General features: G+C 35.0%; 2 protein-coding genes across 2 annotated transcripts; one reads left to right on the top strand and one right to left on the bottom strand.

Moving 5' to 3' along the window:
* Positions 1 to 3,942: 3,942 nt before the first annotated feature.
* On the bottom strand, positions 3,943 to 8,594 carry LOC105284626. Its single transcript, XM_011348293.2, has 2 exons — positions 8,394 to 8,594; positions 3,943 to 7,557 (listed from the first exon to the last, which is right to left on the bottom strand). The coding sequence occupies exon 2, from the start codon at positions 6,956 to 6,958 to the stop codon at positions 4,151 to 4,153; it is 2,808 nt and encodes a 935-aa protein (XP_011346595.2). The 5' UTR covers positions 6,959 to 7,557; positions 8,394 to 8,594; the 3' UTR covers positions 3,943 to 4,150.
* Positions 8,595 to 11,953: 3,359 nt separating this feature from the next.
* LOC105284633 lies at positions 11,954 to 14,844 on the top strand. Its single transcript, XM_026969075.1, has 3 exons — positions 11,954 to 12,038; positions 12,172 to 12,425; positions 14,515 to 14,844. The coding sequence occupies exons 1-3, from the start codon at positions 12,029 to 12,031 to the stop codon at positions 14,758 to 14,760; spliced, it is 510 nt and encodes a 169-aa protein (XP_026824876.1). The 5' UTR covers positions 11,954 to 12,028; the 3' UTR covers positions 14,761 to 14,844.
* Positions 14,845 to 15,531: the final 687 nt, after the last annotated feature.

Genomic DNA, 15,531 nt, shown 5'->3' with positions numbered 1-15,531 from the left:
AATATAACCATGGACTGCTAGTTGGCCTTTTCATGCTGTAATCAACATCACGAGCGCCGCCATAGGTTAAGGGAATCCTGGAGTTGCTAGTGAACTATTTTTTCACTCGCTCTCGTAACAGCGACCGTCCGCTAGCGACACCACCGACAGACTTGACAATTACCGACATGTCGGGAAGACGTATGCGCTTCAAAATTCTGAAGCATTTGGATCGTCAAGTGGACTGTAAGCAATTTCCGAACATTATTTCGATAATATGCGGTAATGCACACTTCATTAATATGTATATATATATATATATATATATATATAAATGAAGTGTTTATATATAAATATATATATATAACATTTGTTTTAAATGTTTTGTCATTTGTACTTCCCGTTGCAACGTTTTGTTGTAACAAAAAGGAAATGACACTGTGTGCATTACCGCATACATTATCGCATATTATCGAAATAATGTTGAGAGATTGCTTTTATATATATATATATATATATATATATATATATATATAACATTTGTTTTACATGTTTTGTCATTTGTACTTCCATATAATATATACCACCAATATATTATTTATTTTGTGTGTGTGTGTGTGTGTGTGTGTGTGTGTGTGTGTGTGTGTGTGTGTGTGTGTGTGTGTGTGTGTGTGTAAATGAAGTGTTTTCATGCATTCTGCGAAATAACATTTCCTCGTCATTATATCAAAGACAAATAAATAAATTATATATAGACTAATAATAAACATTGTATATTAACAAATTTCCTATTATATAATATAAAATACATAATCGCAATTTATAAATAGCATTTTTTCTTGTATAATTTGTCAAAAATTTAAAGGTTTACTAAAATATATGTGTAGCGCACGAAAATATTTGATTGCTAAACGTTATATTTTTTCCATTACATATTAATAATTTTAAAAAGTATAATATGATATGGTCTCATAAAATTGCCATGCATAAAAAATCTTTTCTCAATGCAATATTTAATAAAGTGCATACAAACTGCACCGGGTTTAGCAATCAGTATTTTCGTGCGCTATAAATATTTTTAGTAAACTTTTAAAATGTTTGACAAATTATACAGGAAAAAAATGCTATTTATAAATTGCGATTATTTATTTCATTTATATTATATAATAGCACATTTAACGATATATAATGTTTATTATTAGTCTATATATTTATTTATTTTTATATAGTAACGTTTTATATTTATATGGTAACGAGAAAATTTTATTTTGTAAGATACATGTTAAAACACTATATATAAATATATATATATATATACAGGGTGTCCCGGGTTTTAACCGACAAACTGCGGGAGCATATTCTACTAGTGGAAATAAGAAAAAATTCTTATATCGAGTTTGCTTAGAAATGCTTTATTACAAAGTTATAAACCAATATTGAAAAGAAATATGAGATAAGTAACAACGGATTTTTTCACAAAAATAAAAATTATCTACGCAATGATTTAGTGACGCATTTCAAAATGTTGTCCTTGCACATCGATACAAGCTAGACATCGACGTAGTACATATATATATATATATATATATATATATATATATATGTGCAGCATACGTACAGACATACGTTTTACTTTTGGCCACGATTTCACGCAAATCATACATGCACCAACATTTTTACAGAAACAGAAAATCTTTTTTACTACGCGTGAAAATTTACTTTTAGGCGCCCTGATAATCCTTTATTCTATCCAGAGTCGGGATCATTCATATTTTGTATGTACAAAGTGCATAAAGCATTGCAAAAAATATAAAGCACCGTATGATGGCAGTGCGGGAGACACTGGCACGTATTGTGGCACTGATGCCGGCACGGTCCCGTATTCCACGTCTATCATTGCCGTGGCCGTATCGTTCCTCGCGTTGTTGTCACATTTTTTTTTCCTTTTGGATATGTTGCAACGCCGGTCCCAGCGCCGGAATGCGCGTCCATGGCCCCGCACCACCATACGGTGCTTTATATTTTCTACAATACTTTATGCACTTTGTACATACAAAATATGAATGATCCCGACTCTGGATGGAATAAAGGATTATTAGGGCGCCTAAAAGTAAATTTTCACGCGTAGTAAAAAAGATTTTCTGTTTCTGTAAAACTGTTGGTGCATGTATGATTTGCGTGAAATCGTGGCCAAAAGTAAAACGTATGTCTGTATGTATGCTACACACACACATATATATATATATATATATTTATATAGTGTTTTAACATGTATCTTACAAAATAAAATTTTCTCGTTACCATATAAATATAAAACGTTACTATATAAAAATAAATAAATATATAGACTAATAATGAACATTATATATCGTTAAATGTGCTATTATATAATATAAATGAAATAAATAATCGCAATTTATAAATAGCATTTTTTTTCCTGTATAATTTGTCAAACATTTTAAAAGTTTACTAAAAATATTTATAGCGCACGAAAATACTGATTGCTAAACCCGGTGCAGTTTGTATGCACTTTATTAAATATTGCATTGAGAAAAGATTTTTTATGCATGGCAATTTTATGAGACCATATCATATTATACTTTTTAAAATTATCAATATGTAATGGAAAAAATATAACGTTTAGCAATCAAATATTTTCGTGCGCTACACATATATTTTAGTAAACCTTTAAAATTTTTGACAAATTATACAAGAAAAAATGCTATTTATAAATTGCGATTATGTATTTTATATTATATAATAGGAAATTTGTTAATATATAATGTTTATTATTAGTCTATATATTTATTTATTTTTATTTTATATAATTACGAGAAAATTTTATTTCGTAGAGTGCATAACACTTCATTTATATACATATAAAATATTTATTTATATATACATGTATATTATAATATAAATATGTGTGTACGTATATGTATGTGTGTGTGTGTGTGTGTTTGTGTGTATTTGTGTTTACATACACATCATATATATGTATAAACGCATAGACGGTGGATCGAAAAAGTAATTTGCACAGCCAGTTTTTTTACAATAATTGTATTGAAAAGAATAACATATATATATATATATATATGTGTATATATATATATATAAGTAGGAATTGTATCTGTATAGTCTTTTTATGTTATTTATAATCAATTTTTAATTTTATATTATAAAAAAATAATGCAAAAACATTGAAACTTATATATGCAAAAATATTGGTTGCACACTTACAATTAATTGCTATAGTAAATAAAACTGCTCGCTTCAAAAACACTATTGAGATCCGTAACGTAAATATAATAATTTATGGCCCGTAAAAACAGCGATATATCTGCATCCGTACGAGACAGATAGTTATATTTTTATGTAAGTGTCGGCAAAGTTACAGAGAAATCTGTAAAACGTTGAGGTTTCTCGACAGTGCGGTTAAAAAATATATTAACTAAAAATATATTAACTTTACATTTGACTCGAATATATGGAAGAGTTGGTTTCTGTAGCCATGAGTTTTTTACGTGGTACAGTTGCTAACCTCACGCACAACGTACCCTCCTTCTTTCTCATCCCGAACTTGGGACCAGGCAATGGTGGAGTTATACGGAAGAGTAGTAAGAAAAAAACTGCATAAGCGTGCAAATAGACAACAGCAAAGTTATTGTACAAAAAGTAACTGTGCAAATATTTTTTGATCCACTATATATTAATATTACATATCATTTATATATATAATAAATTTATAAAATTTGAGAAATAGAATAGGCCCCTCCAACGCCCATTCCCGTGAGACACAACCAATATTTTTTCGTCTCTCCGATTTTTCATACCAGGCATGTCAGCAGTAACATATTGTTTAGTAAGAAGCATTTGCGTGAATGACGCACGCATCGAGCAATAATGTATTACTATGCATGTATAACATAAAGTCAATGCCACGTATGTGATGTCTTTGAAAATGACGTGATGTGTAAACATTTTTCAAGTCGGAAAAGTGTCAGTTTGTTACGTCGTAAAATAGCAACAATGACATCTCATGCCAACATTTTCATGTCATTCGAAATCGCATCTGACTTTATTTTTTATGCTAGCCCAGGAATTACCGCATCTGGCTTTTTTGTACATGCCGGATCACGAATTGATCGCATCTAGCTTTGTTGTACATCTTTTATGTTGGGAAAAGTGTCAGTTCCTTACTTTGTAAAATACTAAGGAAATGATGTCTCATGCGCTTCAGGTCATTGGAATATTTTTCCTCGCATGGATCTTTTCCCAACGCTATAGCAGTAGCAAAGGCGGCAGCATAAATACCGCAACTCGTACTATCCGGTTGTGTTTGCACCTTTTCAAAAATTATATCGCTCACGTTTATTAGTGGGAAACGTTTGCGAATATAATCTTTTTCCTTTGCTGCTAATTTATGGTATGTACAGCCGGGTATGCTGTCATACACATGCAGTTTGGAACCGTCAAAGAAAATGCACCGCCAATGATCGGTACAATTCCCTCCAATAATTTGAATGCTCATGTCGCTATTACTAGCGTCAATGAGCTGAGGAGATTCCAGGTACTGCACGCTTTGTGTCTCGAAAGGAGACGTCTCTCTGACGATGCGTAAAAATGCATCTAAAGATTCATCAGTCACTTTGCTGTGCAGAGGTAAAATATTCTGCTCCAGTAAAGAGAAAGGAACAATCGTATCGTCGAGAGTGTTTTTCATTCTTCTTGCATCTTCTTCAGTTAATTCTCCGTTGTTCGAATAACTGATAATGATGCAATCATCTTCTTGCTCCTCACAATGAGAAACAGCAGATGGTGTTACTGGACTAATCTGTTCAGCAGTTTCATCTTTCAAGAAAATTTTTCGATCAACTACTGAACTTTTTGTCCTTTTACATGCATCTTTACGTTCTTTAGCTTCAAGTATGTACTGCGGATCTCTTATTGGCAAGTGCCTATTGTGGCGACTGTCCAATATCTCCGGCAGCATGCTTTCATTATAGAAACGTATTAGCAAAGGTAGCATTTCATTTTCCCAAAAAACTTCATCTCTGCTACCACGCACCATTTTGAAACTTTTTGGCGTCCACATAACAAAGATGCAATAATCTCTCCGTGTGATATTTAATTGACCTTGAACCTGGTAAAAGAATTGGTGTTTCCGATTCATTTCATCAGGATTCTTTTGGTCAAACACGGTTTTGAATTGAGGCAATTTCTGTAAAGCCTCATCAGCTGTCAAATTCTCAGCTGAGAAAGAACATTTAATCTCCACGAGACCGTCTTCGTCAATAATGCCGTCAGGAGAAGCGCCCAAGCATGGATATTCATCATAAATGAATAATCCACATGGCGTAATGTCCTTTTTTAATTTTGCAGCAATTTGTTTCCTTGCGACTTCCTCCATCTCGCGTCCATATTTCATTGCAACGTTCTCGATGGAGGGAGGAAACAAAATGCTTTTTACTGTCGCTGCGCAAGACGTTGTTGGTTTCATGCGACAAACGATGCCAAAATTGGATGCTGTCAACATTAGACGTCTCAATGATTGCCACAATTCGCAATCACTTTGACCTCTCGTCTGGCATTCAATTTCGACACGATTATTTGCATTTTCTAACAATTTTGCAGCATGATGCTGCTGCAATTGCTCAAATACGTGAGGTGGAAGATCTGGCTTTTGCGAATGTGGACCGTAATGAGAATTTGGTCCAACATCTCGCTTAAACCTTTTCCTGTTATGCACCTCTCTGCGTTCTTTATTTCTGGCAATTTTTAATTGTCGTCGTTTTTCTAAATCGCCGATAACAGCAGGAACATCCTTACACATGCTTTTATGGAGCTCTGTAAGGACTTGTTTTGTATTATATTGCACAACACTTCCCGCAATTCGAGCGTTATAAGAACCTCGTTTACCGAAATGAATGCGCTTACCACCAATTTCCTTGCAGATTATCGAATTGAACAATTCTGCAGGATTGTTTGTTACATTCAATAACAAACTATCAGCGCAAGTACTCAGGAATCTGATAACACTGTCAATCTTTTCAAACAGACCGCAGTGTTTCAGAGACGGTACATAATTATTCACATTATTGCACAGATCTTGGTATACACCACGTTCTCTGCATCTCTTATGCTCACCAAAGATATGGCTAGAAATATTTAAAATGTCTTTTTGTAATTCCAAAGCCTTCTTATGCTGAGCTTGCGTTCCGCGTCTTCGTACAGTGGCTAGTCGCAACACTTCTTTGCGCATTGCCAAAATGTTATTGTCCACAACCTTTCGTAGCTGTACAAAGTCACGCTTCCTATGCATCGTCTTCGGCGCAGTCGTTCGTACTACAGCCTTCAGCTTTTTGCATAGGTTGCGAAGCAAATGGTTGGTGCATTCTATTTTTTGCACCACTACATTCATCTCGCGGTACGGTGCATTATGCCTGATTGAATTATATACGCTACTGTCGCCGTCGGCAATCAGTATTTTGTATATTACTCCATGCATTTCAAGGCTACTCTGAAAACCTTCCACAATGGCATCACTTTCCAGTTTTGTCGAGCTTGCATTATGGTAAAAGTTTTTGTAACACTTGTGCTTCCGTGCCTTGAGACCTCGGTACTCCGCCATGTCGCACAGTGCGCAATATTTGTTGCGAATACCTATGAAGAGTACCTTTCTCGTGCGATAACCAATTATAGCACCGACACCAGAAAATGAGTCATAGACAGAGCCGTACAACCTCTTCATCCAACTACCATCCGCAACGACGGTTATGTATGGAATGCCATTTATAGTTTCATTCCTTTCAATTGCGAGTCGTTTTTCCTCCTCGCCTGCCATTTTCATGCTTTGCATGGCAGTTTGCAGGAAATCGTCGACTAAAGTATCTCGACGATCAATGTATGTCTTTTCAGACATACAAGGAATGTTTACAGCCGCACACAACTCTTCAAGTTGGGCGTAACTAATTCCCATTGTAATGGTACCTGCTGCAGCAGCTGTATTAATATGCAGCTGTATTAATATCTAATACATGCGATTCTGTGGGTTCTGACCAGATGGTGTCTTCATAATGGCACATTTGGCATTTGAAGAACAACTGCGTCTTTAACCCACGGCGATAAGAATCTATGAGTTTCCAATCTTTAAATTGGCACTCGATTCCTCGCACATGATTATCGAAGGTTTTATGGATTTCATTCCACATAAAAGAAATGTTGACAATGCGACGGCCTTCAGGCAGGTTTTCCTGGATACGATGGGGCTCCAGGTTGCCACTTTCGACAACAAAATTGTTGTCATCTTCGCGAGGCGTCACAGTGCGGCCTGCACGCGTGCTTTCCTGGATACAATTTGTATCCAGGCGGTCACTTTCGACAACAGTATTGTCTTCGTAGCGAGGGTTCACAATGCTGGTACACATACCTTTAACTGATGCTGACTCCAGACATTCCTGTTGAATTACGGTGCTACTTTTGCATTCCATTTTGTCGTCCAAATATTGCTGGCTAGTACCGACAGGTTTTGCAGTCTTGGAGTCTTTTATAAGCTCCATTGCCTTCATTAGTTGTTACCTAAAAAGGAAAAAATATTACCTATTGACATAATATATGCCATATATATCATATACATAAATATATATTTCTTCATATTACATTATTTTGAAAAGCCCACTGTATGATAAAAATGTAGTCTTTTGTTTATAACTACGTATATAATACCTAATGCAATTTAACTATATACAGAGAGTAGAGATAGTACAATGAATAAAATATTTGTGAAACATTGCTGTCTATTATATATTTTTGTGATTAATACGTAAATGCAAAACACATGCGATGTAAAATATTTATTACAACAAATTACAAATGAATCACATCTGACTATGTCGTACATGCCAGCCCATGAAGTGGCATATGTGGCACTGATTACTATTGATACATATGTATTCATTACCTTTAAATTTAAAAACATTAATGAACAAAAGACTGCCTTCCTTTCTTAAAAATAATTCTATTATATATGTTGTATGTATAAAGAAATATATATACATATGCATGTACATATGTTTGCGTTGCGTATTATGTTACTTTATTTAAAATGTGTATTCAGTTATGATGTTTTCCAAGTAATATTTCTCTGTACAATTTATATTCAATTTACAATTATAACTCAAGGTCAGAGAAATAGAGAAGTGGAGAGATAGACAGAGAGAGAGAGAGAGAGAGAGAGGGCGAGAGAGAGAGAGAGAATATAAGTAAGGATATTTATTATTCAATATTATTTTATAGAAATACGACATAATCCACATTTTGTAAAATCAGGTACAGAGGCTTTGAAAGTATTTTTAATATAGGAATGTGTAATAAATGTAAGACATAAAAAAACCGTATTATTAGTAATGACTTACCGTTTTACCCATGCTTTCTTCCGGAAAAGTCTCGGAAGATTGAGAGGCAACGATCTATTAGTAAATTTGTGTGGCATAATATGCACATACTAAACGTCTTCACGTTACTTCAAAATCACTCTCACTAATATGTAAATACACAAATACACTTCCTTCCGCGTTGCAATGTGTCTAGCGTGCAACGCGATCTCAACGGTCAACTTCTGTAGCGCTATTTTGTTTCGCGAGCGCGAGTCAGAGTTCGCATCAGCGCATGTGTGTGAATCAGCTGACCCGCGTAACGGTGAGTATGTATGGGCGCACTTTGTATCAGCACATATGCATATGTTTGCGCGAATCAGCTGACTTCGCGGCTCATTGCTTCGGCATTATTATAATAACGTATTTTCAACCAAATATTGCTTGAGCGAAGAGATATTTCATATGTTTATATGTATATTTATTACGTCATATATTTCATATTTCATACATAATGAATATGACTGAGAATAGCAATTATTAAAAAACAAGTTACTGTAAACACAGTTACTGTAAACACAGTTTGGTCATAACTGCGGAAAGCAAATTCGTGCGATAAAGAGCGGGACATATACGTAATCTCTCTCTCCTTTTATCTATCTGTACTTCACTGATATATGAAATACTCCTCTCACACTAATTATATGTAAACTTCTACACTTCTCAAAGTATTCGCTAAATAAATTACTTTAAATTTTTCTGTGTACGAAATGTACCGATTAGCAAGTGTGAGTTGCCAACCAGTAGTCGTAGCCGTGAGCATAAGATCGCAGGCTGCTATATGAGAACTCTGCATATTGCGGGTTCGATTCTCGTTTTTTTCCTATTTTTTTTGTACGTGAATGTGATTATACATATTAGTAACATTATTCTTTTTATATATTCATTCGCTGGATTTATTTATATGTATAAATATGCAATTTATATATATATATTTTTTTCCAGAACATATTTTAAATAATGTTTCAATTGTGTAATTCTTATTTTTACATGTTACAGTATTTCTACATTGCATTTTATAAACGGCTATGGTAAATACTAGAGTCCCTATAATAAGAGTCTTGCCATAAGGCGATCGGAGCAAAATCCTGCGAGAGAGAGGGATACATTGGGTGCTTTCCAGTTGCTTACACATCTTAACATAAAAGCATTTTATTGGCTATATATTATCTTTTAAGGTTTTTTAAATAATATATAGCTAATAAAATGCTTTTGTGTTAAGATGTGTAAGCAATTGGAAAGCATCCAATGTATCCCTCTTTCTCGCAGGATGTTGCCCCGATCGCCTTATGGCAAGACTCTTATTATAGGGACTCTAGTAAATACTATGAAATGTAAGAAGAACAATGAATTTAAAAATTATTCGATACTTTCTTTAATTCGCCAGTAAATATAATAATAAACTAAAATAAATTATTTGTTGAACTAACTGGCAATACAATTACAATCGTCAATCGTCATCACAACATTTCGACCATTATTTTTTGGTCTTTATCAAGTGTGATTGTAAATTGCGTCAAAAGTGGCTTTCTCAAAGTAATACAGTAATGTCTAAAAGTTACGAAAAAATTTTTAAAAAGAAGGAAGAAATTAGAAATTGCATTACTTACTGACAGAAAGCAACCAACATAAATAAAAATTACATAAAAGAATTAAAAAGAAGCAAACAGTAAGAGTGACAACCATGCTCGAGCAAAGTTGACAATACTATGTGTTGTGCAAAATGCTGCTGACATATCAAAGCAAACAGATGTTATGTGTTTTTAAAAATAGCGTCATATGTATAAGGCAAGTTATCTGTATCTTTTTGTAATAGCGTTATCATGTCGTTTTATATAGAACATTTCAGCTATTTCTCTCTTTTTAATATGATTTTCTTGATGAATAATTTTCACATTACACCAGTAACACTTATGGTTGCAAAATCTATGCTTACTAACAACGGAGTGAAATGTTCTATATAAAACGATATGATAACGCTATTAATTTATAAAAAGATACAGATAACTTGCCTTGTATATATGACGCTGTTTTTAAAAACACATAATATCTGTTTACCATTGCCGTTCATAAAATGCAATGTAGAAATACTGTGACATGTAAAAATAACAATGACACAATTGAAACATTATTTGAAACGTGTTGTGGAAAAATATATATAATAAATCAAATGCATATTTATACCAGAGAGGAACCTGAGAGCGACCAGGCCGCCGTTTACGCCCATATTTTTGCATTGAGAAATGATCTTTTTTCATTATGAAAAAAGATGATGTGCATGTTAAATGGAATGTAACTTCACATTCGGTGTTGTATTTCTCAAATTTCTCAATGCAAAAATATGGGCGTAAACGGCGGCCTAGCCGCTCTCAGGTTCCTCTGTTTATACATATAAATAAATACACCCAATAAATATATAAAAATAATAATGTTACTAATATGTACAATCACATCCACGTACAAAAAAAAACAGGAAAGAAAGGAGATTTGAATCCGCAACATACAGAGTTCTGACATAGCAGCCTGTGACCTTATGCTCCCGGCTACAGCTGCTGCTCGGTAACACGCACTTGCTAATCGGTACATATAATGGACAGAAAACTGTAAAGTAATTTTTTGAGCAAATATTTGACAGGTGTTTAGAGTGGCTTCAGCATTAATGGAAGGGTAGTGTTATAACTTATATCAGTTTCAGTAAAGTTGGAGGGGACAAATCCGAAACCCCTCTTCTATACATAATGCTTCGCGCGGAGCTCGTGCATGAGCGTGAATCATGCTATCCTGCTCACTCCACTTATTGCAATAAGCAGGATAGCATCATTCAGACTGTGATCACGCTCTGCATAAATTGTAATGCGTAATAATATTTTATAGTATGTAATTTATTTTAATTAACTCATTCCCAATTAATTAAAACATTCATGTGATTACAACCCATACAGCACAGAAGCTTGCAACAACATTACAGTAATATTGGAAACATTGCAGCAATATTTGCAATATTACTGCAATGTTGTTGGAAGCTTCTGTGCTGTATGGGAATATATTAAATTACATAAAACATGTAATATAATTGTAATCACTTTAATGTTATTAATTCAATAATACCATAGCAAAACAATATAAGAAAATTAAAATATATAATATTATATTAAATTATATTATTATTATGTTATATTCTGCGAAATAGCCGTGACCGCCTTACGGTGTCCCAGCGATCTTGTGAGAAATACGATACGTCAACAAAAATTATATTATACATCTGATAGACCGCCCGAAATTGTCGAAATCATATTTTGTTTAGAGTAAGTCTCATTTGTTGTTAGAAACGGTGTGCGATAGCATGAGATAGCATGAGTGAAAGAAGTGGCTCGTCACGTACGTGTGTCGGAATGCGAGGCTGCGAGGCGTGACCGTGTTTGTTTCTAACAACACCGATCCTCAGCAGTGCAGCCGGGTGATGACACACACAAGCGATGAACCAATCAGTGAAGCGCTGAGCGCACACGTACGCGGTTCTCGCTTGCGTGGTCATCCCCTCCACTACGGTGAGTCGTGAGCCGCGGCCGCGATCTGGTTTCACTACACCGATCCTCAGTTCGAGCTGTACTAGCAAGATGGTAAGATGTAAGTATGACTGTAGTTTTATTCACTTTTCTTTCTCTTTTCTTTTTATTGATTTTTATTTTTTTGCTGTTACTTTCTCTATGTAAATGAGATAGGTGATTATTATTTATTCCCATTTTTTTTTAATTTACAGTACGAATTTCAAGGAGCCAACCGGCGCTGACAGCGACAAGCGCAACAGCGACGGCGACGACGACCGCGACAGCGACAGTGACGGCAACGGCGACGATGACAATGACGACGATAACGATGGCGACGGCGACGATGACGATGGTGACGACGACGGTGACATCAACACAAACATCGCCACAAAAAAATGCTGCAACGGCCATGACGCCGCGTAGAAAACAGAATATGAGTACGATGCCGTATGATGCAATGAACAAGGTAAGTCATACTTTCAATACACATTGACTACGTTTACACGGCCAGATTCAAGCCGAAGTTATAACATTGATGTTATAACAACTAACGTTAAATGCCGTATAAACAATGTTTTACGTCAGAGTTATTACACCGGTATAATAACTCCGGCGTAAAGTACTATTTACACGGCATTTAACGTTAGTTGTTATAACATCAATGTTGTAACTTCGATGTAAATCTGGCCATGTAAACGTAGTAACGCAGTGCTCGGAATTAGATGCACATTTCGGTCCAATTTCTGAGGCGATGCTTACTGTCCTCCCGCTGCTCTCCTGGGTCGGGGGGCAAGCAAGGGGACAGTAGGCGTCGCCTCAGAAATTGTGCCGAAACACAGACCTAAAGAATAGACTGCGCGATCTCTCTATTTTTCGTGTACGAAATGAAGTCCTAAAAAATGAGTGAGATAGCAAATGGCCGCGGACGCTATCTATCCTTCTTGCACACTTGGGTACACTTTTGTTTTACGTCGCGCAGTTCATACTTTAGGTGTATGGGCCGAAATGTGCATCTAATTCCGAGTACTGCATAAAATGATCACTTCTACGTATGACACTTTATGCCAGTGCTCGGAATTAGTTGCCCTTTTCGGGCCGATTTCAGAAGCGACGCCTATCATTCCCCCACTAACGCTCGACGCGTGACGGCCGAGCCGCCGAACGCTGTGTCTCAGGGGCGCCACTATATAAGATATACGCTGAGAGCATTATCCCAGCGCCCTTTCGTCCAGTCATTAAAATTTTACTAGCTAAATAGGTTTTACTTTCACAATGAAAAGTGAAGTACTAAATTTTCAATTATTAACTTATTATTAATGTGTAATGTAAAATTATTACTGTGTGTGTATAGAGGAGAATCCCCTATTATGAGATATGCTCCTAATATGAGATAATGGAGTTTCTGCTAAACTAGTGAGCACTATCTGTTAATTCCACCATAAACTTATTACTCTTGGTGTAAAATGTATTTAGTAAAAAATTCATTGTTCGTTATTGCGTTTAGCTTTTGCAAAAAAAGGTTTGTGAAATTGTGAACATGTTAAAGGAACTTAAGGTAAGTCTTTAAACCTTGTTTATTACATAATAAAGAAATGGTTGGCAATAAATTCAGTATGCAATGATAGAGTAGAATCGTAGTAACAGGACAATACGCGATTTGTTGAATTGCTTAATTGTAGAGGTTAGATTTCATGATCGCGGAACCGCTAGGCGTGTGGCTCGTATAATAATGAGATATTCAGGGTACTCTTAATATGAGATAATTATTGCTCGAATATGAAGAGTATGTAGTGTAATAAAAAGAAAGAAAATACTACGTTAAGGTTAAAGAAAAGTTAATACGAATTTATATTACGAATTTTTGTGTACTTAATTTTTATAGAATCTGACTATGGAGGTTAGAGAAACGAGGAAGCGTTGACAGTGGAATCGTGAAGATTTGGCGAAGGCTGTGGCAGCAGTATTTTTATAAAAATATCTAATAAAGTTTTTTACTTGCAATACTGATGTATTTTGCACTTTTAACACCGATTTCTCAAGGTATCTTATATTAGGAGCACACTTTTGCGATCTTGCGTTAAGCTCTTTTTTTAAATTTTTTTAATTTTCAGAAAAAATAATATTTAAATTAGATTTTTCATTTCACCAAACTAAAGCTTATTAAATTCTCTTCAAGAGAACGTATTACATTTTTAAATTCTGCCTATAGATTTCCTTACATTCGGCAAAATCGATATGGTATCTCATAATCGGGGACTTTCCTCTACTACATTAATAATTGAAAATTTAGTACTTCACTTTTCATTGTGAAAGTAAAACCTATTTAGCTAGAAAAATTTTAATGACTGGACGAAAGGGCGCTGGGATAATGCTCAGCGTATATCTCATATAGTGGCGCCCCTGAGACACAGCGTTCGGCGGCTCGGCCGTCGCGCGTCGAGCGGTAGTGGGGGAATGATAGGCGTTGCTTCTGAAATCGGCCCGAAAAGGGCAACTAATTCCGAGCACTGCTTTATGCAAAGGTAATAATCTAATGAAATTTTAATTATTTTCAGCGCAACACTCGAGATGCGGTCCGGCGTGCTCTACAGAAAGAGAGAGAGAGGGTAGCACTCCGCAACAAGGAGACACGGAGATACGCCGTATCACCGCCCCCACCGCCGCCGCAACGGCAACATTGTCATGGCTGTTCACACGGACATGCGCCACCAACGTGCGCACATGAGGCCGCGCCCTGCGCACATCGTTATACATGCACGGCGTCGCCGCCGCCAAAGCACAAATGCCAAAAATATAAATAATTTTTAATATTTTTATTTTATATTTATGAATTCTGTATGTAGAAGTATGTATGTTACAGAATAAAAATATAAGTTATAAAAATATGAAATCTTATAAAGTATTTATATCCCAGTATTTCTGTACTTGTGTAATTTGTGTAACTATATCAAAATATACATTAATTTATTTAGTAAAATTAGTTTTCTTATACATATCAGAAATTACATAATTGATTATTTCAGTGCCGGGATTTACTTGCACATTTCGGACCGATTTCGTTGTCACCTCCTACTGTTCCCCTCTTGCCGCGCGTATCTTGGCGACGAGGTGCCGAACGCTAATAAACAAGATGAGTGCTCCTACATCTCAGGAGCGTCCCACGTACTAAAGCTCTTTAAGGCCCTAAACAATGTCAAATAGCTAATAAAACCATTTCTTTCTGGAATAACTTTAAATTAATAATTAAAACTTTTTGTTACTATTAATAATAATAATATTATATAGTATATATATTTTGTTATTATTAATAAATATATTCTTTAATATTTCCGTGATAATATACATAATGTTAAATTTGAAATGTGAAGTTTGTGCACTATATTTATAATAAAATTACAATAATTCATTTACTTTCACATATATAATTATTATGTAATTATGATTAGATCAGTAGTTTCCACGTCACTCATGAAGTACTACTGCTGACGCGTTTTGTTTTAGAGTGGTTTCCCCAGTAGGCCTAGTCCACTAATAGAAGAATAATATGAAAAGGTTTATTATTGAACGAAAAA

The sequence above is a fragment of the Ooceraea biroi genome, chromosome 1 (assembly GCF_003672135.1).
Source record: "Ooceraea biroi isolate clonal line C1 chromosome 1, Obir_v5.4, whole genome shotgun sequence".
Lineage (NCBI taxonomy): Eukaryota > Metazoa > Arthropoda > Insecta > Hymenoptera > Formicidae > Ooceraea > Ooceraea biroi.
This window is presented reverse-complemented; position numbering and strand designations above follow the sequence as displayed.